A 25,836-nucleotide genomic window follows, 5' to 3' on the forward strand; every position below is an offset into this window, starting at 1 on the left:
TTCTCAACTTATCAGTGGCTGCTGCTAAGAAAGTATCTTTTCCTCAACAACCATTAACTGCCTGTCAGCCTGAGGAGAGGTGGGACCACTGCATACTTTCCTACCCCCTACCCCACCCCCGCCCCTTAGTGCCAAATTCCTCTCCTATCTAAAGCTCTTGCTGAACTGTGAGGTTTGCTATTTTATTTCTTTTATCTTTGCTCTGCTCTCCCTCTGGCTGTTTTGCCTATCAACTTACTATCTTTAAATATTTCCCTGAGTCTCTCACGTAGAATCAATTCTCCTTTCCTTTGTGCACTTCCTTGTATTTCTTAGGTACTTCTGTTAGAGTGTTCAGGTGCCTTGTTCTGAATCTTTCTGCTAAAGTGATGTTCGGTTTTGTTTTTAGATTGTATCTTTATTTCCATTGCTGTTAGAATGTATTCTGATAAAACAACTTTAGGGGAAAAGGGTTTATGTGGGTACAATTCCAGGTCACAGCCCATCATTGTGGGAGGCCACCACAGGGACTTGAAGCAGTTAGCCACATTGCATCCATAGTTAAAAGCAGAGAAATAAATACACACATGCTTGCTCTTAACCAGTTCAGGGCCAAGCTCAGAGTCTAGCCACATGAGACCATGTGGGTCTTCACATCTCAATTAACCCAATTAAGAAAAATCTCCATAGGCATGCCTGGAGGTCGACCTGTTCTGGGCAGCCCTTGTTGAGACTCTCTTTTCAAGTGAATCTAGGTTGTGTGGAGCTGAGAATTAAATCTAACTATACTGTGTCTTGTGTTTTGTAGTGTCAGGACAAAAAAAGTCAGGTGAGAGATGGGGTGGAGCAAAAACAGCAACCAAAAGATTATTTACTGCTGTAAATTCCATGAGTGGCTACCTGTTATCTCGATTTGATGGTACAGATGGTCTGCCTCTCTGTGAGTTCTTCTCAACCTGTCCAGCTTCATTTCCAGTCTCCTTTATGGAACTTGCACTGTAGTCACACCAAGAACTACTGTTCCCTAAAGTCTTTGTACTTTTCTACTGCGCTCTCTGTTCCTCTCCCTAGAAAGCACACACACCTCAGTCTCCTTTGCCCCCGAGCCACTGCCTACTAACCATTTTTGGCTGAGCCATATAATCGTTCTGATCTGCGTTCCTTGGACTAAATCACTCACAATTTCATCTCTACTGTGTGTCACGTGGAGCAGATGCCTACATGTTTGCATATCGTCTCCCTTTAGAGATCAAGGCAGTATAATATCACTTTTCCGTAAGCACTGGGACATGAGAGATATCCAATAAATACGTGTTACCTTGAGTAAATAATAGTCATAATGCTTTATAGCTTATGGAGTACATTTTACCTGATTTCTTTTTACAATAACATCCCAAAACCTCGACCTAAATAGTGGAGCTATCTTTTGTGGATTTTAGAATATAATCTTCTCAGTTTTCACTACAAAAGAGAGTGAAATTAGGGAGATGACCTCCCCAAGATCATGCGGTGAGAGAATGAGGTAAGGGACAGTCATAAATCACATGACCAACACTCCTAGGCCTTTCTACTTAACATGGCCTCCATGCCATTATTAACAGTTGGATGAGCCAAGAGCACTGATCTAAACTGGACTACCAAACTTTGTATTTGGATTCAAATGCTTGGGCCCCGATGCTCCTTTGTGCTGATGGTGCCTGTTGGACCTTTGCCTCACTGCTGTGTGATGGCAGGAGACCTGGGAAAGGGACTCAGAAACACATCACAGCAGCGTCAGGCATTGGAGGCCAGCCAGAGCTTTGCTTAAACCCTTTCCTATTTTTTATCCTTTTCCAGGCTCTCAGATTTAAAGTTCTAACAGCTCTTTTTCATCTCATAATATTGAGACAGGAAGGGAGGGAGGGAGGGAGGGAGGAGGGAGGGAGGGAGGGAGGGAGGGAGGAGAGGAGAGGGGAGGGAGAGAGAGAGAATATGAGATCCACTGGTAACTAGAATCATTGTATTAAGATTGTATTCTTTGAACTTTGTGGGTTGAAAGTTAGGGAGTAAAATTTTGTGAAACTCTGTCAACTTGGCTAAGTACACTCAGATCAATTCTCTGGCCAATAGGCCAGTGTAGGAACAACACCAAATAAGCTTATCGTTTTAGATTTAGTTAATCTAGAATCTCTTGGGCTCTAGAGTGAGAAAATGAACTCCTTTATTAATCGTAAGCAGGACTGATCCAGTGGTAGAAGACATTTATTAGGAATATAAGCATCTAAAATGTATAAACAGCCTAACTTAAAGGTCAAGCCCACAAACCTAAACCCTGTTCTTTGTGCAAGAATCATCAAAAAAGGAAAATCTGGCTGTGTTTAAATTTTATCAATGTTGACAATAGGAAGATTGTGTCTAAATTCTTGTAACTTATAAGATAGATATTCCCAAAGAGACTCCCAAGAAAACGATGGGATGCTGGGCATGGTATGCCATATCTACAAAACCAGCACTCAGGTTGGGAGGATTGCTGTGAGTTCAAGACTAGCCTGGGTTATAAAGAAGTCTCTGTCTTAAAACAAAAAGGATGTGATTATGTTTCCTCGGATAAATTATTTTATTTATCTTCCAGTAAAACGAACCAATTCAAGCCAAATCTAACCCCCCTCCCCCCTTGGTTAATTGGGAAGTTGTTCTCAGTTGGGTGAACTCACTGGCCCCAAGGAAGCAAGGGAAATTGCCAGGGGAGGGAGAAGAGATAGAGAAAAGGCCTAGAGGGAGAAGGAAAAGGAGGGGAAGAGGAGGAGATGATGTTGACAACACCGACAAAGAAAAGAGGGGGACCAGAATGTCAGAATTATGTAGGGTGGGGAAGAGCCTCTGGGGGAAGGGCAGCCTAGCTCCTGGGCTGGAAAGTTCAGGGTTGAGGGTGGGGTATGTCAGGTAGGGACCTAGGGGTACTGGGAGAACCTGGGCACCAGGTCTGCTTGGATATGTAAAATATGCACCTTGGCCCCTTGGCCCAAGTCTGAAACCCAACAGATAGAATGATTCTTTTCATTTTTATTCATGTGTACAGTCTAGAAGCCACAGACCTTGGAATTTTAGTAAGAATTCCAGTTATATCAGTATATATTTCCACTGTCATTTCCAGTTCTCCCCTTTTCTTTCCTCTTTCCTGCCCCCTCCTTCCTCTCCCCTCTCTTTTCCTTCGTGTTATATGGTTTTTGAGGCAGAGTCTCACTCAAGCCCAGGTGGCCTCAAACGTACCTGCTTGCTATTTCATTCTTTCAAGTACTGAGATTCCCAGTGTGGAATGCCACATCCGACCTCCCTGCCTAACTGAGGAGCCATTTGAATATAGGGTAACTAAGGATTGCCAGCACTGCTTGAAATGTGGCTCCTGCTCAGGCTACTTGAGAAGAGGACCCACTACTCTCCAAATGGTGTAGGGATTTTCACACTCTTCCCCTCTTCCCATCTGACTTGGCCTTAACTGTAGATTCTCCACTTCTATGCTTAAAACTTGTCTATTAAAAGTGGTAAAGCAACCTTTTGTGGATTTTCCTCTACCACCACCGCCACCACCATCACCAACACCGTCCAGTAGCTTAGACTACAAGATACGTTCCTCTGATTGAGCACATCCTCTGAGTCCAGAGATGGAGAGGTCACTCTCCTCACTCTCTGGCTTCAGTAGGCTTTCCTGGACTCTACTTCTGTGCCTTCTGTTGAGCACAAGTCTTTCTGAGTAAAGGTTAGCTGTTATCTATTTTTTAGTGTGTTAGACTTTGTCTTAGAGACAATTGTATCTAATTACTCAATATGGACTTCCCTCCTGCACTTTAGAAACCCACTAATTCAGAAATCTATCTGAGGTTACCAGGCTGGCTCACTCCCACTTTTCCTGTATTTGTATGTAAGTTTGGTTCCCTTGGCCCTGTGCTTTTATTGCACTGAGATTGAACCCCATGGCGTGCACATGATACACAGGTACTAACAGGTACAACATCCTTTACCTATCTTTTCAAAAACAGACATGAGAATATCCATCTTAGCCCTCCACCAATCACATTTTACTCCACAGTCATTCTTGAAATGTTTTCTGGATGGATGAGTCTCCGTCTCCTTTTCTAGACTTTCTAGAATATTGCCCAGTGTTTAGTATATGATCAATCTGGCTTTAGCTTAGGAAGCACATATAGTGGGATAAAAACACTATTATTCCATATGGATTTTACTCAAACATGAAAATTCCTGAGTTTTATGATTGCTTCTTGATTCACATTTTTTAATTTATAGGTTTTTCTAGAACCAGACATTCTTTGGAGGTGATCAAATGATTCTAGACCAGGTAATGACTGGCTTGTCATACTCTCCTTACAGGTCCGCAAGCACATCAATGATCTCTATGAAGACCTTCGGGATGGACACAACCTGATCTCTCTGTTAGAGGTCCTCTCGGGCATCAAACTGGTGAGCTTCTCCCTTCTAAGCAAGGCTGTGTGGAGCAGCAGCCCTTGGTGCTTGCTCCATTGGGTGGGAGGGAGAAGTAGAAGAGTTATTGATACACTTTATTCCTAACTCAGGCATATAGCTTAAGGTGACATCATCTCAATTTATACATTATGTATTGTCATATGAGGCCTCTGTACCCCAAGCCCTAAGGATTTAACCTGAAACTTCACACCTGTTAGAAGGCACTGTATAATTATGTCTCCAGTTTTAGGTATCATGTCTTAATAAAATCGGAAATTGACTCCTTCTTAGTCATTTCTCATCTCTTTCTAGATACTGACCTTTCAGGAACATTATATTCCTATTTAAAGGTTTTTGTTTTTTTTTTTTAAATAAATTGCATTTTTCTTCCTATAGGTTTTTTTCTTTTAGTTTGTACAGACTCCCCTTTTCTCTATTATGTTTTTGTCTTTTTCTTCTAATTTTCTGTGTTTAACTAAGAATTTGAAATTTAATTTAAGAACCCAGGTGTTTGGAGTTTCTCCTACTTTCCTCCATGATTTGTTGAGTCTCACAGATGTGGGAAAAGTGCTAAAGCTGGACCTGAGCATGTCCTCATAAAGAAGGTCATATGGGCTTCTTAGATAATTAAGTATGCTGGCCTTGTCCCAGTGCTTGAAGGGGAGGCGGAGGATGGGGACACTTTAATGTAGGGAATGCCGCTGAGCCTCCTGAGCTGTCAGAATAGCTCTCACACTTGCATTGTTTAAGGGATTAAAATTACATTCCTTTGGTCATTGTTTAAAAGATGGAAGAGCAATGGAAGCAAGTGTTCTTTGCGGTTCAGCATCTTTCTCTCAGATGCTATAAGCAATGCAGTTGTCATTGGAAATGTCCACACTGACTATTGGAAGCATCTGTGGGGAAAGAGATCTGCAGAGGCTCACAGTGCAAGCACTTTAAATCTCAGCCCACTCGATGCTTCTGGTGGATTCTTAGTCACTGTTTGTTGTGTTAAAAGAATAGTATTTGGCACACCAGATTTCATTGTTTATGTGATGTTCAACTCCTTCTAGGAGTGGGGCTTGGCTTCCTAAAACCCTTTGTTTTGGCTTTACTTTAAAAATAAAAAACTCTTGGTAGTACAATTATTCATATGTACTTTTAGTGGTCAGAAAAGCCTTTGTTAGCATAGCTAGCATGTATAATTCCTGTTTCCCATCTGGCCTTCAATTATTTTATTATTTTTTAGATTATTTTTTTTAAGATTTATTATATATGTGCTTTATGTGCATGGGTACCTGCATGTCAGAAGAGGGCATCAGATTCTTACAGATGGTGTGAGCCACCATGTGGGTGCTGGGAATTGAGCGTAGGCCCTCTGGAAGAGCAGCCAGTGCTCTGAACCATGGACTGGCCTTCATTCATTGATCTAGTAAGATATCAGAATTCCATTCTTCTCTGCTGGACTTTATTCTTGAGCATTCATTCAGTGTACCTCATACGGTATCAGATGTTGATAGATGTGTCAACAGTGGGTTTCATATTGGAAAGTCATTCTTTCTGATGCAACTGCTTGCCAAACAGGGTAAAGGCATTCCCATTTAATTCCTCTCCTTACCTTTGACATGTGGGTGTTTATGGGGTTACTCATATCATATTCTCACCAGAAAGCATCTGATGTCTTTTAGAGTTGTTCTTGTCATCATGTCCAGTCATAGCAGAATCACAAATGTAGATTAGGTGGACATGAGGAATTGAAGATGCGCTCAAGATAAGAAGTGTTCAGTGCCCTGTGCCCTGCTGTTGACTTGATTTTTTTTCTTTCTTTTGGAGGTGGAAGGTTTTTCACTTTTAGATTAAAAACTATTTATTCATTTCTCTTTTGCGTGTGTGCTTGTGTGTGCTTGTGTGTGTGTGTGTGTGTGTTTTGTTCCTCCATTGTGTTTTCTTTGGTTGGTGGCCAAAGGAGCCAGCAGGGCTGAAGACCCTTCGTCTCGTGAGCATGCCCTCCTGGCGCCATACAAACAGCGAGGATCAGGAAGAGGAAGATGATGATGATGTAGTAGGTCTTTTGGGGGTGCCAGCATCCCAGCTGGCACTTCAGGGCCATCAGAGAGGCCAGACTTCTCAAGGTCTCCAAGTAGCTTGGTCACCAGTTGCCTTCTCTTTCCACCAGGGAATATGGGTCCCAAAGAAAGTGGTTAAAATTGTCCATGGCTGCTCTTAGATGATCCCGGAGCAGCAATTATTTTGCTTATCTGAGAATGGTTGGCACCAAAACAATCATAGTACATGGGAGTATTAAGTCCTTTTGTGACCTGGAGACCTGTGTGTGGCTTTCTGCTGGCCTTGTTGTGTTGCCTGAATCTGACTGCCGAACTGTGGAAAGTTTAGCTGACAGCATGAAAATTAATTGCTCACAACTCCACAATATAGACTAACAGTATTCTCTCTCCACTTCTAGCCTCTGGATTCTCACCAAGCACGTGTGTCAATTGTTTTCAAAACTGAGTGTTGTTTGCAAACTCACTGCATGAGATACTCTGACCTCGGTCAGTAATCTCACTAGTAACTCTAGGGAAGAGATTTAATTTGCATGTTTTTGGGCTGTTTACTTTTGGTGGAGGGTACATTAGGAGTAGAGATTAATGTTTGTAAGAGGAACCTTTTCTGCTGATTGGTCCTAAATTAGAACCCATAATCTTCCTCCAGAAATGGGATAATACCCCAACCTGTGCCCTCTTAAAGTTATCTCCTCATCTCCCTTCCTCATTGTCTTACAATTTCATTTAGACTGTCTTTCTCTAAACTATACTCTCCATTGATCTGTAATAATTGAGAAATGGTTCTTGCTGAAAAAAAAAAATCCCTACAGCTCACAAAAGAAGTTATCTTTTTACACAGAGAGGCCTTGGTATCTCTGTAAATTCTCCCATTTGGAGAATGTTGTTTAGAAATGCTGGAGTGTACTCAGAGGGACACTCTCATCCCTCTCCATGTCTTAGGCTACTTTTTGTCTGTTATAAGATTTCTTTATTGCAGATCCCACTACAGAAGTACCTTATATTTGTTCGACCTTTAATTAGCAGTGCCAATTTAGTATCTACAAATGAGTTGGGTGTAATCTAATGAGGGTGATCCTTCAGTGCCAGCTTTCCAACAGTAAAGCAGCACTGTGGGAGATGCCAGAGCTGTTGTTATAGCATGCGCCGGGCAGACATCCTTCAACCCCTCCCCTAGGCAGGACTGAGCCTTGGGCAGGGTGACAGTGACAGTGACCAGATGGAGGAGCCTTTGCTTTGCTTTGTAGTGTGACCCAAGGGTTAAGTAGCAGGAAGAGTTTTGTTTGTGATTCTTTTTTTTTTTTTTAAGATTTATTTATTTCATGTTGTGGGTACACTGTGGCTGTCTTCAGACACACCAGAAGAGGGCATCAGATCCCATTACAGATGGTTGTGAGCCACCATGCGGTTGCTGGGAATTGAACTCAGGACCTCTGGAAGAGCAGTCAGTGCTCTTAACCACTGAGCCATCTCCAGCCCTGTGATTCACCATTATGATTTTATTACTCTGAGAATTTCATTTGGGGATCAGCAGCTTTCCTAAAGTGACACTCACCTCCTTGAGCAATGGGTTACTTCCTAGATTCTGTCATCCATTTTGGAACTTTTTTGTTTTTCTTGAGCCCCGCAACTCCATTCTCTGTATTTAAACATTGCCTTCCTAGAGTAACCCTTCTCTGGCCAGGTTTGTGCTAAGGTTGGTTCCACCCATTACTAATTATGCACTTAGACTTTTTACCTTTCCTCTGCAGTGTAGATAATCGTTGTTCTAAGAGTCATAGAGCTATACTCTGTATTCCTGTTAACCTCACACCCCAGATCAACCTTGGCCACACACAGAAGAGCCTGTGCCAAGGTGATTCTGATGCAGCACTAGAGCTCAGATAAGCTTGTGGTTTGTGTGATGTAGAGTGGTGTGCGGGCACTGTCAGCTGCCGAGAGCCTGCTGGGCATGCCCAGGCCCTGCTCTTCAAGGTGCTTCGTTTAATGCTCCCATGCCTGGCTTCAGCCACGAGCAGTTCTTGTGTGCTCTTTAGTCCTTGAAGTCAAAGAGGATAGCTAAAATTAACATCGTTTCTCTTCCTTGCAGCCCAGAGAAAAGGGCAGGATGCGTTTTCACAGGCTGCAGAATGTGCAGATTGCCCTGGACTTCCTAAAGCAGCGGCAGGTAAGAACATCTGATGGATTCTGGTTCTGACTCTTCGTCCTTACATAGAACTTGTGCTTTTTTGAGAGAATCAGTGTTCATGAACAAAGATTAAACTGAAAGATAGACCCTGGGGTTTGGGGCAGGGCATAAAATATATAAGAAACCTGTGAAGAATATGGGGGGAAAAGCCACATTATAATAAAATGAGACAAGGGAAGTCTGGTATAGTTTCTCAGACATGTCACATCTGAGAGAAATGTCTAACTCATGCTGCGATTACTTTCATGCTTCTGGGGATTAAACCCAAGGCCATCTGCTTACAAGGCAAGAACTCTTACTTAGCTAACTCCTCAGTAGTTGACTTAAGGGAATGACTACTTATGTATTCATTCATTCATTCATTCTTCTTTTTAAAAGAGGGTCTCACTAGGTAGCTCAAACTGGCCTGAAACTTATTATGTAGACCAGGCTAGCTTCAAATTTACATATATGTTTGCCTATGCCTCCAGAGTGCTGAGACTAAAGGTGTATGTATGTCACTATACCCAACTCTATTATTTTGAGGCAAGATCTAGCTTTATAGTTCAGTCTGGTCTCAAACTCTAGATGTTTCTGCCTTGGCCTTCTAAGTACTGGGATTATAGAAGTGCACTACCAAGTTTGGTCAAGAGAATGGTTTTCATAGCGTAAAAATGTGTTTGAGTATAGTAGATCTAGATATCAAAAAAACATTGTTCTCTTCCTATATAAGGAAGACAGCAAGAGGTTTTCAGGCAAAGGAGGAGAAGCCAATAAAAGGAAAAAGACTGAAACTTATCAGGAGGATCAAGAGTCTCAGAGCTATGTGCGGTGGTCCTTCTCTATGATACAGCAGTTAGGAGGCTGAGATAGGAGAGTCATGAGGTTGAGCCCAGGCTAGGCTACATAACAAGACCCTACCTCAAAACAAGACAAGACAAAATAAGCAAGGACTGAAAACAAACAGACACAAACCATCCAAGTAAAACAAAGAGCTAGAAGAGTCCTAAAATATTCATTTTAGAAGACTCCATAGAGCCCAAGAATCCAGCATTTCCAGTGATCTGAACAAAAGAGAATTAGAGCTGGCTATCTGAAGTGACCTGGCCCAGATCACAGAGGTTAGAGCAGAGCTAGGACTCGAACTCCAGTTTCTTGCCATGTAGGTTAGTGTCCTTCTGTCAGTAGTGATCTCTATTCCCTCTATCCTCTCAGGGCTTCCTAATCAGTGGAACCAACAGTCAGGGACCAAGGGATAAGAACCAACCATGCAACTGGTGTTGCTTATTAATTTAGAGAGGGTCTTACTGTGTAGCCTGGGAACTCTCTAGGTAGGCAGGGCCTACCTTGAGTTCATGGATCTCCTTGCCTCTGCCTTTTGGATGGCTGAGAATAAAAGCATGTACCACTAAGCCTAGCCAGTGAAAGCAAAAAGACTTGTCTCCTGTTCTGAGATACAGGGAGAAGAACAGAAAGAGGAGTGAAGACGTTGCTGACTTGTGGTAGGGAAGTAGGTGGATGAGGTGATCGGAGGGCCCACTTCTCCAGTGTGAACTATGTGGAAAAAATTTGGTGTTGCTAGGATTGCCCAGCAACAGTAAGAGTCAATATGACATTATATGGTATGCATATTTTTTAGTCTAATTAACTTTGGAAAATATCCTTAGTGCTTCCACAATAATGTTTGAATGTAACATTTACTACTATATTGCTAATTCCCCATTAGCCCCAATGTACTGCAGGTTCCTTAAGGATGGGAACATGTTCCTAACATTTTTAGCTTCAGAACTCATCATATCAAGTGGTCTATTATTGACAAAGATATATTTGTTTAAATAATTTAATAATGAATGGTAAGAGAAATGGAGGCTGTTGGGATATTTATGAGAATGTCTGTATGTCTGTATTAGGAAAACCTGAAAGGGGTCTAGCCAGACAAGCTAAAGTAAGAATTGATTAGCTAGAAGTGCAAATAGGGACAGAGAATAGGATCGATTACTATGATAGAAGCTAAGTGTGGGAAAGGGTTAACCACGACAGACTCAGAAGGGCAAGGATTATTAGAATAGGGAGGCCCAAGCTACAGTTGTGCAGGTTACCAAAGGATCTTCAGAACTGAGAAGTCAAGGGAACTACGAATAGGTTGACACTTGAGTCACGATGTGAGGGCTAGGATTGTAAGGATGGCAGACAATATGGGAGGAACATAAAGTTAAGGGGTCAGGTGCTAAGGCCATTGAGGATATTAGTAGGAGGTAACTGCTCAAGGCAGGTGGCATCTCAGGGAAAGGGGTAGGACTGCAGAATATGAACTCCAACTGGTACTGCCCTCATGGCAGCTCCAGGTCAGTGAGTGATTGGTGACCAGGGAATCAGAATTCCCAGCCTGGAAGGGCAGGTTCTCCCACCTCTACATCACCCCCAGGGATTGAAACCTAGATACAGAGAAGGAAAGAACTTTCCCAGCTCATTTTTAGTGTAACCTCTGAGTGCAGCTCGCAGGGGTCCTTTATAGGTAGTCCAATGGAAGAGATAGAACATAAACCTTCCCTTCCACTTGCTACAAGTAACAGAAACTGTGGCGAGAATAACAGAGAAGACCAATGGGTTGAATTAAATGAGTGGCTTGCTCAGCATACACTCCGTGTTAAAAGCCTACACCTTAAATAAGAATCCTAAGTTTTAGACCTGAGACATGGCTCAGTGCTTAAGAGTACTTGTTGCTCTTTCAGAGGACCCATGTTCTGTTTCGAGCACCCACATGCTACCTTATAACTATCCATAGTTTCTAGAGGATGTGATGCCCTCTTCTGGTCTCCATGGACACTGGACATACAAGATGTAGGCGAAACACTCAGAATGAATGAACGAACGAACGAACAAATAACACACACCTTTAATCCCAGTACTCCAACACCTGAAAGGCCAGCCTGGTCTGCATATTGACCAGGACACCCAGAGCTACACAGAGAGACCCCTGTCTCAAAGAACCAGCAGAACAAAACCTCTCAGTTTCTTACAAAATAGGACAGCTGGGCATTGAAGAGGAGGGGGCATCTATGGATCTGTGCACATTGTGTTTTGGGAATGGGATTTTACACTGTGGTCTTGTAATGGGCCTTAGGAATAAAGCTGAGATGGTTGTTATATCAAGAAGAGATCTTTGACAGAGAAAGGGGAGAGAGCAGGGAGCGGCGATAGAGTAGGGACATCTCTTTTAACCTCCCAAAGACCAGAACAAGTCAGGATTCTGACTAATGAAGCAGCTTGCAATGCCGTGTGCTCACAAGGTGGCTTTGCTGGTGAAAGACAAAACAGTTCATCTACCCTGAACTGACAGTTTGTAGATATATATGGATATCATATATACATACATACTAGGAATTTATCCTAGAGAAGTGAAAACATATGTCCATATAACAATCTGAACAAAACTGTTGGGGCTTTACTCAGAAATGCCCCAAACTGGAAGTACTCCTTAAACCCTTCAGTGGATGAGTGGGCAAGCTCAGGGCAGGGTGTCTGTACAGTAGTGTTCCTTGGCAATGAAAAGGAACCAGCCATTCATATAGCAGCTTGGATGGGAGTCTCAAGAACTTTATGCTCAGTAGAGGAGGAAAAGCAGTCTAGGATCAAAGGTCACATGCCATTTATAGGATGTTCTAGAAAAAGTGAAATGAGCTGGTAGTTGTCAGGACCTCAGAGTGAGGCAGGCTCAACTCTTTGAAAGTAGGCATCACAGGGCCTGTTTTGGAATAGTGGGAGTTGTTTTACATGGTACTGCAAAAGTATTAGAATTCATAGATTCTTAAGTCAAAAAATCATTGAGCTATACTTTAGTAGTGAAAATAAGTAAAGTCATTCCAGAAGAGAGACCTCTGGGGCTCTGAGACTGCCTTGCCTCTCCTCGCAGGTGAAGCTAGTGAACATCCGCAATGATGACATCACGGACGGCAATCCCAAGCTCACCCTGGGCCTCATCTGGACCATCATCTTGCATTTCCAGGTACTTCTGAGGTTCTTGTCGCTCGGCGTGCACATGACCTGTCAGCCTGCGCTGCCTTCTCCAGGCAGAACTGTGTTACATCTCTGTGTTTGGCAGCTATCAACAATGGGTCTGAGTTGGAAAGGAAAAGTAAGGTGTGTCGGGAGATAAAGTATTGTATCCTAAATCCCCATTGCATTATGAAAAAGGAGGGAGAGTTTCTCTTTTGTGGTTTGGTCTTGTCCCTGGAAGTCTGGAATTAGAAGTCCGCTTTCTTTATTGAAGTCAAACCTGGGCTCATGAGAGGTAGAGAGATGCTAGGTTTGCACCGTTAGGAGGCATGACGAGTCTACCCCGATCTGAGAAGACTCTTCTCATCTGGCCTTTAAGCACTGCCAGTTAATCATGGTCCCTCAGTTGCTGTTTGTATGTGTGCCAGGAGCACAGCCTGTAGCAGCTTTCGGAGCCTGTGGTGTCCTGAAATGTTCGCATGCTCTTGAGGCCTTCCTGGTACTGTTTTTTTTTTTCTTAACTGGCACAAATTCTTTTAAAGTCTGGACTGCTGTTAGAAAATAACAACTCTCTTTTAGTAAAAAGAATGTTCTTTTTAAGTTAGCTTGTTTCTCAGGCTACTTTCTCAATGCTACTTGAAGGGTGATTGGGGGGAGCATCCTTCAGCCGGTGTGAAAAAGCACAGGGGTGAGGCCTGTGTGACATCCTAGTTGGAGAGATTGCACCACCTTCTGGTTGAAGGAAGAACAGCAGGTATCTTGGAATCCAAAGACCCTGAGAAAATTCTCAGTGTTCACAGGCTTGTTTCTTAGAACTTTGGTTTAGAGCCAATGCTGGCATTCTGCAGCATGAGTAAGGTTTGGAATGTGTGGAATTAGCACGTATTTTTGGACAACTACAGTATTCTTCAGGCAAGGTTTGAGTATAGGAATAGCTGGGAACCTGAACTAAGTGACTGTACCCTTCAGAGCAAAGTTTTTGTTGAGCCTTTATACAGGACTATAGTTACCTCCTGAGAACCTAATGAACAGAGATGGTTTGAGAGCATGGGGAGGTTGTTGGTTCTGTTTTGACATAAAGTATTCTCACTGTTACCACCCAATAGTATACTCGCAGGCCTGAGGTAAGACCTGCTATGTCTCTGTTTAGCTTGACAGCAACTAAATCTCCTTTAAAGATTTAGGAAGCTTAGAAGCTAGAGAATAAAATTCATGCCTCTCAGTTGAAGATTGGCAACAGAGGAGACGGTTATAATGGAGTGGTTACTTTCCTGAGCAGCCCCACTAGGAAGCTCTCCACTACCCCCCATTTCTGTGCCGAGAGTGTGGCTGTCTGGCAGGTTGCTTGGCATGCAGGCAGGAGGGGCCATACCTGAGACTACAAACATACTTTCTTTAATTTTACAGTTGTATTTATTTTATGTATATGGGTGTTTTGTCAACATATGCATGCCTGCCCAGAAGACGGTGTTGGATTCCCTGGGACCAGTTACAGATGGTTGTGAGCCGCGGTGTGGGTGCTGGGAATCGAACCTGACTCTACAAGCACAGTCAGCCCTCTCAACAGCTCAGCCATCTTTTAAGCTTTACAAACAAATTTTTTGTTATGAAAAATGCACATGTTTATGGAAGGGGAAAATATAGTAAAGAATTACCACATATCCAACATCTAGTAAAAGAATTAATTCATAATAATTATAATTTCACTTATAGCATAATTTACTCCTCAAACCTCAGCTCAGACCTTGTATAATTTGGTCTGTAAATATTTCAGTGTGTCCTTTTATTTAAGAAAGCCACAGTGAGTTCATAGTGTAAATTTTAATAGTTCATGAGACCATCACATGTCTGATCAATGTTATGATGTGCCCAGTGCTCTCCCTTGTTAAAAATAAGTTTCATTTGGCTTAGAATCCAAAATAGGTATACATATATATTGTATCAAATCTGATTTTCCCCTATACAATTTGTTGAAGAATTCAGGACATTTATCTCATAAAGTTTACTAAGATGCTGAGAGCATCCCTTGAGGCTCTTCTAGCAATGTCCTATATTCCTGTGTTGTTGCCTGGAAACTGCCAGCTTCACTTGGGGATCTAAACTTGAGGTCCAATGACATCAGCTTTAGAACACTCTCACTCCCACCCCCTATCTTCTCTCCCCTTGTCCCCTCCCCTCTCTCTCCATCCCTCCTCTCTTCTCTCACTCCCCTCTTTCCCTTTCTGCTGAGACAGAGTCCTGGAATTCTCTATGCAGACCAGGCTGGTCTTGATCTCACAGAGGTCTCCCTGCTTTTTACTTCTGAGTGCTAGGATTAAAGGAGTGCACCACTATGCCGGGCTGCACACACACACGTTATATGCTGTGTGTAACACACATACATAAAATCATCAGTACAACTGCAAGCATGTGCCTCAACACTAGGCTTCTTTGATGTGACCTGATGTTTCACCTCAACTGTGTTATAGCATATGCCAGCTTTACTGCTATTCAGTACTTTGTCAGAGGGCAAACTCTTCATAAGCAGATGGGCATTTGGGCTCCTCCCACTTGGCGTGGAACTATGATAAATAATGATGTGGTTTCTCCTGAGGGCTCCAGGTCATCTGGCCTGGCAAAGCTCACCTTAGCCGCTGAGCTGCCTCACTTGGTAGAGACAATGCTTTCATCTCTCTTTTAAAAAAGCTTTTTTTATACAATATATTTTAATTGTATTGTTTTTCCTCCCCTAACTCCTTCCAGATTCCTTTCACTTCCCTCTCCATGAAACTTCATGTTCTTCTCTCTCAGTGGAAAGAACAAACAAAACAAATGAAAAAGACAAAACAAAACCTCACATACACATAACAAACATGGATTCCGAGTGTGCTGGCCGCTGCTCCTGAGCATGGAACCTGCCCTGGAGTGTGGCTGGTACGCATGCCCAGAAGCTGATGTCCCCTCTCCAGCAGGTGTAGTTGCACATAGCTTTTTGGCTAGGGTGGAACTTTGTGTTTGCTAGGAGGTACTAAGGTTCTGCCTGGCCTGAGCTTTGACGAGTCGTTTTCTTGTCTATATACTTATTGGATGTCCTCAGCAAGGTCAGGCATGTATATACACATTGGGATATATTGTTACTATATATAACTCATAGGAATACACAGAGTAAGCTGCTGGATGTTAGGAGATCAGCAGAACAGTCGCTCTAGTCAGTCTTTGCAGTTGATGTTGAAGTAGCACACTGATGTTTGTGTACATGTAGATGATAGATGGTGATTTTACTCTCAAGAAGCATTTTGTTGAAATAGAGGGTGGCTCCAGATTAACATTTTATAGTACTGATGAGACTGGTAATGCCAATATCTTTCTAGAGAGACTACTGTTTCTAAAATACTTTTGACACACTTTTAAAATAAGTGTTAAGTGGTTGGAGTTCTTTTATTTTAACATGTTTTTAATTATGAAAATTTCAAGGACTCAGAGGCATATACAGTTCTTATGTGTATAGTCACTTTACAGTGACACAGAAGTTAATATTTTGCTCTTTATTCTTCGGAGGCATTTTTCCTCTTTTTGTTTTTGTTTTGTATTTGAATTAATTTTTTAAAATATTCATTTTTATGTATATGAGTGCACTGTAGCTGTCTTCAGACACACCAGAAGAGGGCATCAGATCCCATTGCAGATGGTTGTGAGCCACCATGTGGTTGCTGGGAATTGAACTCAGGACCTCTGGGAGAGCAGCCAGTGCTCTTAACCACTGAGCCATCTCTCCAGCCTCCTTCTTTTTCTTTAAGGAGAACAAAACATTTCAGATATGCTGATTTCTTGCTCTTTCTGCCCTAAAGTAAATGCCCTTCTGCAGTTGGCACATATTGTTCCTTATGTGCTTTTGTGCATTTACAGCAGATTTGGGATCATAACTGTATATTTCTAATGTGTCCACTACAGCCTTGTTCATGTAAGGCCCATGCTCTACTACTAAGCAAAATACTCAGCCCTAAGTTTTGTGGGGTTTGTCAGTGATGGTGAAGAGTGGCTTGACTTGTTCATCTTGACACACATAGAGTGTACTATGAGTGGTATACTTCACAGCTGTGTCACACTTACTTAATTAAATATAAGGACTTTGTTGCCTTCACTTGTATGAATAAAGTGCTGTTGTTGCAGTGGACACCTGTGTGTATGTGGCCACGATCTTGCCACTGAAGAAAGAGGTTTGGAGTTAGACACCTGGCCTGGAGTTCCAGGCTGAGTGTGGAAGTGAGGACAGCTTTCCGGAGCTGCTTCTATCCTTCCGCCTTTGCTTGGGAGGGGTTGCAGGGATTGAATTTAGGCAGATAGCTGACCCAGCGCATCTGTGAATCACCATCCCACCAGCCTTGCTTCCTTTCTCTTGCCCAAAGTTTGTCTACAAATGGCTCTGGAAACTCCATTATGACTTAGGATACTTGTTAGGTAGTAGCATTATTTGGATATTGACGCTTGCTTGCTTGTTTGTTTGTGCTTGATCCCTGCTCTAGGAGTAAACTTAGCAAAGGCAAGGGCTTTGTTGCCTTCGCTGTCTTTGCTCATCATAAAGTAAGCAGTCAATGACTATTCATTATCCTATGAATCTGGTTATTCGAAAGCTGTAAACGTAGATAGAACAGACAGATGGGCTATGATGGCTTCTTCTTCTTCTTCTTCTTCTTCTTCTTCTTCTTCTTCTTCTTATTATTATTATTATGATGATGATGATGATGATGATGATGATGATGATGATGATGCATTGCCATAATGAAGAAACTGAAACATAGTAACCAACTGGTCTCTTTGGGGCACATGTCTTTACAACAATTGCAGAATGACTTTTCTCTAGGTTTGGCTCAAGTTGAGGGCTTTTAGTTTATGGGTCCCCACCTTCTTCCCAGAGCCAGTCTCTTGTGGTCTCTTGTGAACTTGTGATCCTCCTCCTTTTCTTCCTCCTCCTCCTCCTTTTCTTCCTCCTCCTCTTCCTTTTCTTCCTCCTCCTTCATGGCTGCTTAGTGCTTGGTGTGTGGTAAAATGCCATTCATGTTCACAGAGCAAATGAGTGACTGTGCACTTTAACTCTGGTTTTCTTTTGAGGAGAACTGTGGGTAATAAATGGTTAACTACAAAAAGCCAGAAGAAAATACTTTTATAAGTAGATCCCAAAAGTTTGCTTTTTGAGAAGGCATAATCATATGTTCATAGGCTACACCAGGTAAAGGTCCATGCACAGGTTAGTCCTGTGGTCAGTTAACTCAGTAAAATAGTGGAGGCATCCCCGTCTAAGAAAATAATCTTGGAGTTTATCTACTTTCCTTAGAGTACAGTCAAGAAGAAGGTGGTGTACTGGGATCCCTGTGGGAGCTAGGGATGGCTCGTAATGTTTAGTTGCGGACTTAACTGGGAACAAAAGAGATTTACTATAGATCAGGCCCTGAGCCAAGCGCTTTATGGACATTATATCATTAGCCTTGTCTTTCAACCCCATTACGGGGGTGGTGGTGTCCATTTCTTATAGGGAAGAAATCTGAATCACTTAGTAAATTAGTTAAGCCACTTAGCAATTTGAACCTAGTTCCAACCTACTAAAATTTCTGTTCCTGGCCTGACCAGTTTTTCTTTTGGAAGAAGAAAATGATGCAACTGACATATAGACATTTAGAAAAGAATAGACTCAGAGAAATGAATATGCTTATTCTATAAGCTTCCTAGAGAAACCTCACAGCAGTAATCGTAGCTGTCTCTTTTGCCCCTGGTTGATCTGCTTTGGGGATTTTTTTTTTTTAGCTTATTAATGAAAGTCAAACTTGTACCTTGCTGCATGAAGCTTAAGAGTTCATTTATTTCTGTTTTCTTCATTGGATGTGTGAAGGTTTGGTGGCCGCATAAACAACTTGGTTGTAATGTCATGATTTTTTGCTGGTGAACCACATCTGAGTTTCCCATGCTTGCTGTGTTTTGTGATGTCCATGAAACGGTGCTGCAGTTTTGCTGTTGCTTTAGCAACAGACTTGGGGGAGAGCACCTGCCGTAGCTGTGATAGATGGGGCGGTTTGTCTACGTGCGGCTACAGAGGGGCTGGGCCTTTAGAGTTTCTAGTAGCCCTCCTTCCGGGAACACTGGGTTTGGGTCTTCAGGAAAGGTGGATAGGGCTGTGCTGGTGTACAATTTTTTTTTTTTTTGAGTTTACATAGAGTTGGCGTGACAGAGAATTCCTTGAGCCCAGAGGTTCAGAGATAGCCAGGACAATATAGCAAAATCCCATTACATTCATGTGCACACACGCATATACAGTGTGTGTGTGTGTGTGTGTGTGTGTGTGTGTGTGCGTGTGTGTGTGCGCGTGCGGTTTAGTGGTGGTGCACATACCTCTGGCATGTACAAGGCCCTCTATTTGATTCCTGGCATGGCAGGAACATGAAAGGATAAACTGCTACATAGAGAAGAACCTCTTCTCTTCCATTCCAGAGAGCCTTAGATTGTAGTATTTCTTATTTGTTAGGCAGTGTGCTGGAAACATTGGGTGGAGGAATCCTGCTGACAGCATGGGGTGTGGTCTATGAGTCTCACTTAAAATATAATTTAGATGTCATCGCTGTATCGGTGTGAGTGAAAATCCCCTGGGTTTTCAGCCCCACAGCTGCCCCATGCCCCAGTCAGCAGTGAGCGCTGTTCCTTTGTTGCTTGGCTGCAGTCTGTTGCCAGTTTAGAACTGTGGGGTACCTTCTTGTCTTACGGCAGCTCAGAGCAGACTCCCCCCTCTAGTACTTAGTGGGGCCGAAATGAAAAGTCTCTCTTTTATTCTATGAGTATTTTCAAAACAGGGTTCACTCAGTAACCCAGGCTGGTCCTTTAAAATTCTTCCTTCTTAGCCTCCCAGAAGCTGAGATTACACACATCAACCCTTTTGCCTGGTTAAAATGAAGTCTAAATGGATTGTGTCCCCCGCCCCCCAGTTATTTAAACTTGGGCAAGTTAATCAGCTTTCTTAAATCTGAGTTTTCTTTACTTAAAAATTGGGCCGTACATGGCTGCTGTGAGAATGTTAACTAGAATATATATATATATATATATATATATATATATATATATATATCTTCACATAGTACTTGTTACATAGCAAATGCTCAAAATATGCTAACTATGGCAAAGGTAGCACTGAACATTCTATCAAATCCTGCTGTAACTGACTTTTATATTGTATTGTCAAGTGATCACCTGTCCATGAAGCTTAACATACTGTACTCAAAACAAATGCCCAGATTTTTCGTCAGTCTGTTTACTGGCCATCGGAATTAGTAGATGCTTTTCTTTGGAGGTGGCCACAGGAGGGTAGATTGATTGTTCATGCCCCTATTCCTTTGCTTAATGGAAGGAGTGGGCTCTAGTATCTTAGGTTAAAATTTGATTTTGTCTATCTTGCTTGCTATTTTCCTTTGGGCATCTTGGAGCAGTGATTAAAACGTATTTCATTTCGTAGGTTGGGAGCCATAATTGCGGTTCTCTGGTCTTGTCTATCTGGCCCTTCCCCTTCCCTCGCTAGTTAGTGCCAGCTGAGCTGGTTTGCTCCCCCACCCCTCCTTGATATTGTTCTCCTCCTCTTCTCTCCACCGTACCTCTCTTCCTTTCCCCTCCCCTTTCCATTTACTCTTACGTTCTCCCCTCCTCCTCCCTGATTTCTAGCTCCTTTTTGCGTTCTGTTTGTGTTACTGAGGGCAGTGCTCCAATTACCTCATATTTGGAGAGAGGAAGCAGCAGCCAATCCGGTTTCTGTCTGCTTTTAGGTCAAGTGATTTCTGAACTGCAGTGAGATGCTTTGAAATTTGTCTTGTTGCAGCTCTGAGCCTGTAAGATGGCTGTCTGAATCGAGCGGCTGGAAGAGACAGAGAGAGGCGGGGAGGGAGGGAGAAAGGATTGGAGGGATTGCCGGCACAGTGCATGTTTTTTTTGTTTTTTTGATTTTTTTTTTTTGAATGTGCATCGATTCCGATGAAGCCGACATTGGAATTTCTCTGGGATCTGAGGACTGATTTAACTGCTTTATTTTCTGAGATTGAGAGAGGAAAGAAATGGGAAATTCACTGGGCTGTGTTAAGGAGCCGAAAGAGTCCATAGCTGTTCCTGAGAAGGCTCCCATATCTCCTAAGAAGAGGGTTCGGTTCAAAAGGAAGTGGAGAGGGAAGAAAGCCCTTACTCCAGAAGCATCTCACAGAAAGGAAGCTTTGGAAGGCACTGGAGTCATTGAAGAGACTGAAACCCCAAGGAAGTTAACAGCGAGCCTCCCAAAGGAGCACGGAGTGGGAGGGGCAGAGCACCCCCCATCAGACATTTTGCTGCATTTCGCTCCCAACTCAGGGGTGGGCGATCAAGGGATGATTGTGCAGGTAAAGGAGAGATTCCAAGCAGAGATCCAAACTGCTCACCTTTTGTTGGAGAATGAGTCATCAGTTGTTGGAGGGGCCTGGGATTCCCTGGAAGAGGGTATGACAGTCATTGCTCACCTGCTTGATAACCCGGCAGAAAGGAACTGCGAGAAGTCTGTGAGCCAACTGGTGGAATTTCCGAGGACAGCATCCTGCAGCAGCAGGGCTGTGCTGCTGCCTTTGCAGGGAGAGACTGCAGTGGAGCAGGGAGGCACTCTGCTCCGATTTCCGAGCAGCACTTTGCCTGGGACAGATCACCCCTCTGACAGGGGAGATCAAGACCGACCGCCAGAGGGCTGGACTGTGGAGGGAAGAGCCAAGAGTATTCCAAGTGCCCCTCCCACAGGTTCTTGGATTGCTAAGTGTTCTGTTGCTTCATCAATACCAAAACAGTCAGGAGACTCTATTCACACAGAGCCTTCCCACGTGGATCTAGTGTCCTGCAAGGGTCTCATAATGCCTGCTTCTCAGAGTGATTTATCTGTCAGTGGCATCACTATGAGCATTTTGCCATCCTCCTCTGGCTATGGCAGCGATGGGCTGCGCCTACATGGGGTCCGGCCTGAATATACAGAACCCGAAAAGACCTCCACGCCCTTCTCAGAAGAGGATGGTACCCTGTCTTTGGAGGCAAGCCATACCGATCGAGGGGTCTGGAGGAGGTGGGTGGTATATTTGGGGTAATCAAACTGTCTTTTGGATTTCTGCCTCTCAGGCATATTGAAGTGGAGTGTGGTAAGCAGCAAGGATCTTGGAGTATTTCAAACTTACCCCTATACGGGTAGTGTGAGTTAATGATTGCTAGGAGTTGGCAAGCATAATCTATTTCAAGTCTGTCTCTTGATGTTTAAAACCAAGTCTTGTTGGCTCTGGGGAAATCTCAGGTGTTAAGCATCCATGTAGCATAATTGCTGAAGCTATCTGGTAGGATTATCTTTCAAGGCGCAGTGCTGGGGAGGCCTCATATATATTTATTCCTGAGTGGTCAGGGCTGCTGGTTTGTTTGCCCCCTTCAAGGAGTTGTGATGTAGCACAAAGGGTAAAGGGAAGCCTAGCTTAGTTTCTAACATTAACATGTGGGTATGAGGGATCTTGAAGGCTTGGGGAGCGTGGCAGTTGTCTTCAGGGTGCTTGCTCTTCTTTCTCTGGAGAGTGGTGTTCTTAGCTGAGCTGATGCAATCACTTCCCTGTGCATCTAATGAGAGCACTCACGAGTGTTTGTATGGAAGCAGAGGGCTCTTCCCCTTTGCCTTCTAATGCTCAGATTAAAGGAGATCAGGGGATATGGAGGAGGGGGCGATGGGGAGAGGAAGAGAGGAGGAGAGAGAGGGAGTGAGTGGATGGGATGGGGCAGTTTCAAAGTTCAAAACTACAAAGTTTATTTTGTGATTGAACTTGTTTGGGGGTTTAACATGCCTGTCAGGCAACAGTAACTGCTGTGAATATTACTAGTGTTCAAAACTGAGAATTCAGAAATCTGGACACCAAAGTAGGGTCATAGGGAGATTCTGGGTAGCATGCTATGTGGCCATAGGTCATTCATGGTTGTACTTTTATTGGCACATTGTCCTCTGCTGCATACAAAATACAAACTTTAGAGATGCAAAACATTTGGATTTTTGTTTGTGGTTGGTTTTTGGCTAAGGTGTGGACAAATGATACTAATTACAAAGCTGCCCTGATATATAAAGGCAACCCCTTTGACACCAACGCAATGAGGCTAAGGATAAACTCAAAATTTAAGGTGACCCTTGTTTGCAATTTCTTCTTTGGTGATAAATTTGCTCTCTGATAAGTCCATTTCAGTACCATCTGTTACTACAATTTGGAGACACCCAATAATGTGCTAAAAGTGGCCATTGAAAGTATCTCTTGGGCTGTATGTGAGCTCAGCCGTGAGAATGCCTGCCTAGCATACACAAAGCTCTAGTTTAGCCCTCACTACTGGGCTTGATGGTACATGCCTGTGATCACAGCATTCATGACATGGGTATGGAAGGTTCAGAAGTTCAAGGTTCTTCTCTACTATACAGTGAGTTGTAGGTTAAAGGCTAGTCTAAGATACATGAGAGCTTGTCTTATGGGGAAAAATAAAAACAGAAGGACTGGCAAGATGGCTTAGTGGGTACTTGCTGCTTAATGATCTGAGCCTGACTCCCAGAGCTGATGGGAAGGTAGAAGGCGACTGAATCTACAGAGTTGTATTCGGACTCCACACAGGCTCTGTGACGTGTGTCCCACACACAATAATAAGCTAACTTAAAAACATAAATGAATAAACTTGGAGGTGTTCCTGGCTTGGAGTAAGAGTATACTTTGTGGCAGGAAAGAAGGCAGGGGAGCTGCAGGTGCCAATATTTGGGTTTTATTGGGTAAGAGAATGTCAAAAGCAACTTTTATTCACTTATTTTCTAATGGGGTAGATGTTGAATAGTTGGAGTAAAGTCAAGTGTTGAGTGGTTTATAGTTTAAACCAATACCATTAAAGTTGATATTGTGGAGTCATTATCTAAGATTCATATAAGAGGGTCACAATCAAAGTGAGACCTTTTCTCCCCTATTGTTGGTATTTTGAGATGGTTTTTCTCTGTGTATCCCTGGCTGTCTTGGAACTTGCTTTGTAGACCAGGCTGGCTTCAAAGTCATAAATCCTCTTGCCTCTGCCTCTCAAGTGCTAGAATTAAAGGTGTGAGGCACCATGCATAAACTAAGCTAAGACTTTTCAGAAACGATGAAGTTTCGCTTTGGAACTTGTGGTGCGTATCCATCCTCCTAGATACTGAGCATTCAAAGTAATGGCACTTTTCTATGGGCTGTGTCTTCTGGGAGGTAAGGTTCTTTGCAATTCTCTGAGCAATCTTAAAATCTGGAGCTTGGTATTACTAGTAGTAGGATGATTCTTGTGCTGCTCGGTCTCTGAGCCAAGTGGGTATGTGATATCTTCTGAGCAGTCATCCATTACTTATGCCTCTAGGCCAAGTTCAGTTGGACTACTCTGGAAGAGCCAAATGTAACAAACTATTTATATTTATATTTATATGAGTACATTACAGCTGTCTTCAGACACACACTAGAAGAGTGCATCAGATTCCATTACAGATGGTTGTGAGCCACCATGTGGTTGCTGGGAATTGAACTCAGAACCTCTGGAATAGCAATCAGTGTTCTTAACCACTGAGCCATCTTTCCAGCCCCAATTGTACAAACTAATGTCTCCATGTAGACATCTGACATGCTTCTGAGGCTCTGTGTTCATAATAGGTCTATGGACCAACTTATATTTCCTAAGAAATAACTTCTTAGATTAAATGTGAAATTTCTTCAGAATGAAAATCCTTAAAGCCACAGGGCCTGAAACCTTCATAGTCTCTGTGTGATATGTGTCTTCAGGGAGCTTGTCCCTTTCTTGCCAACTAGTCACAGCAGCAGCCAGGAAGGGACAGAGCAGCATGTTCTGATCCCACAGGCATTTGTAGATGTGGAGTGGGACTCCCAGCAGGCATCTGCTTTGAATGAGCTCCCTCTGTAGAGAGTGGGAGCGAGAGGAGCCACCGTGGCTGGCTCCACACTTCCTGACTCTGGATCGTTTGCTTTTACTGTGTTTTGTTTTTAATGTGTTAGAGTATCTTGGAGAATAATGTGAGTTAGAGTGGCATCTGTCTTAGCAAAACTTGGTCTGTCTCCTGCTGATTGGCTCAGGGTATGCTCCTGTGGCTTTGGCGACACAGCCTTACCTGAGTGAATTTGCTGCTTCTCAGACATGGTAGCTGATGCTTGTCCCTACCAGGTGCATGCTTTAGATAATGGAAGGTAACTGTGGCCTGATTTCTTGGCCAGTGGCACAGCTAAAATTTTCTTTGTCAAGAAATAGTTGATGGAGGAGGAGGATGATAGAGGGCAGCTGACAGGCATGGTTTTCAGAGTGCTAAGTAGACTTGGATTTAAAGCTCAATGGAACAGGCTAATAGCAGTGTGCTTTGATGTCAGACAAAGGCCTTTTTGGCCCCTTCCTTCTCTCAGTAATCTGCCTCTTTCTGTCATCAAATCTAGAATATTTGATTTCATTTAAACAAGGAAAATTGTTGAAAACCTTTCGTCTTCCCATTTTGGCTCTTACCACCGATCTCCTGCCCATAAGTTAGTGAGGAAGTGAACTTCATACCAATGTCCTTCCTCACACCTTGGAGCCCCTGAAGCTCCCCCAGTTTCAGGAGAGTAGTTATATAAGGCTGGGGGCCAGAATGAGGGCAGCTGCTACACTGGCGTTTGAGCCTAATTAGCCTTTTCACTTTATCGTTATCCTCATTCCTCTGCTTTGATTATCGGGAATTGTTTTTACTTGCATTGGTTTTTGTATATTGTAAGAAAAAAAGCAAAACTTAACATGATATTACTGGAAAAATTTAGAAGATAATTTTGATTAGGACTTTGATTTTTAGAAAAGACTTTGTTTCTTCTTAAATATGTACTTAATTAGAAGCTGGGCACATTGGGTCTGACCTATCCAACACTTGGGGGGTAATGACAGGAGCCACAGAACTTCTCAGCTACTTTGTGAATTCCATCCCAGCCAGGGCTATGTAGGATCTCATTTCAGAAAAACAGATCAAACAGAAAATGTATGTAGTTAAAACCATTACTATTGAGTTACTATTTTAGGTCAGCTATGCAACTTGGTGCTACTATGTTAAAAAGGAAACAGTTTAGAGACAGTTACAGATATGTTTATGAAAAAATATTTATGGTTTTTTTTTTTAATATATAGTAATAGGGGAGG

The 25,836-nt window shown here is 42.9% G+C and overlaps 1 protein-coding gene across 1 annotated transcript in view; it reads left to right on the forward strand.

Moving 5' to 3' along the window:
- Window positions 1–25,836, forward strand: part of Macf1 (microtubule actin crosslinking factor 1) — a 323,248-nt gene that overhangs the window by 134,581 nt on the left and 162,831 nt on the right. The window contains 3 exon segments of the mRNA XM_032898600.1: window positions 4,345–4,434; window positions 8,572–8,649; window positions 12,563–12,655. Coding sequence (XP_032754491.1) covers window positions 4,345–4,434; window positions 8,572–8,649; window positions 12,563–12,655 — 261 coding nt within the window.

The sequence above is a fragment of the Rattus rattus genome, chromosome 1, assembly GCF_011064425.1.
Source record: "Rattus rattus isolate New Zealand chromosome 1, Rrattus_CSIRO_v1, whole genome shotgun sequence".
NCBI classification, from domain to species: domain Eukaryota; kingdom Metazoa; phylum Chordata; class Mammalia; order Rodentia; family Muridae; genus Rattus; species Rattus rattus.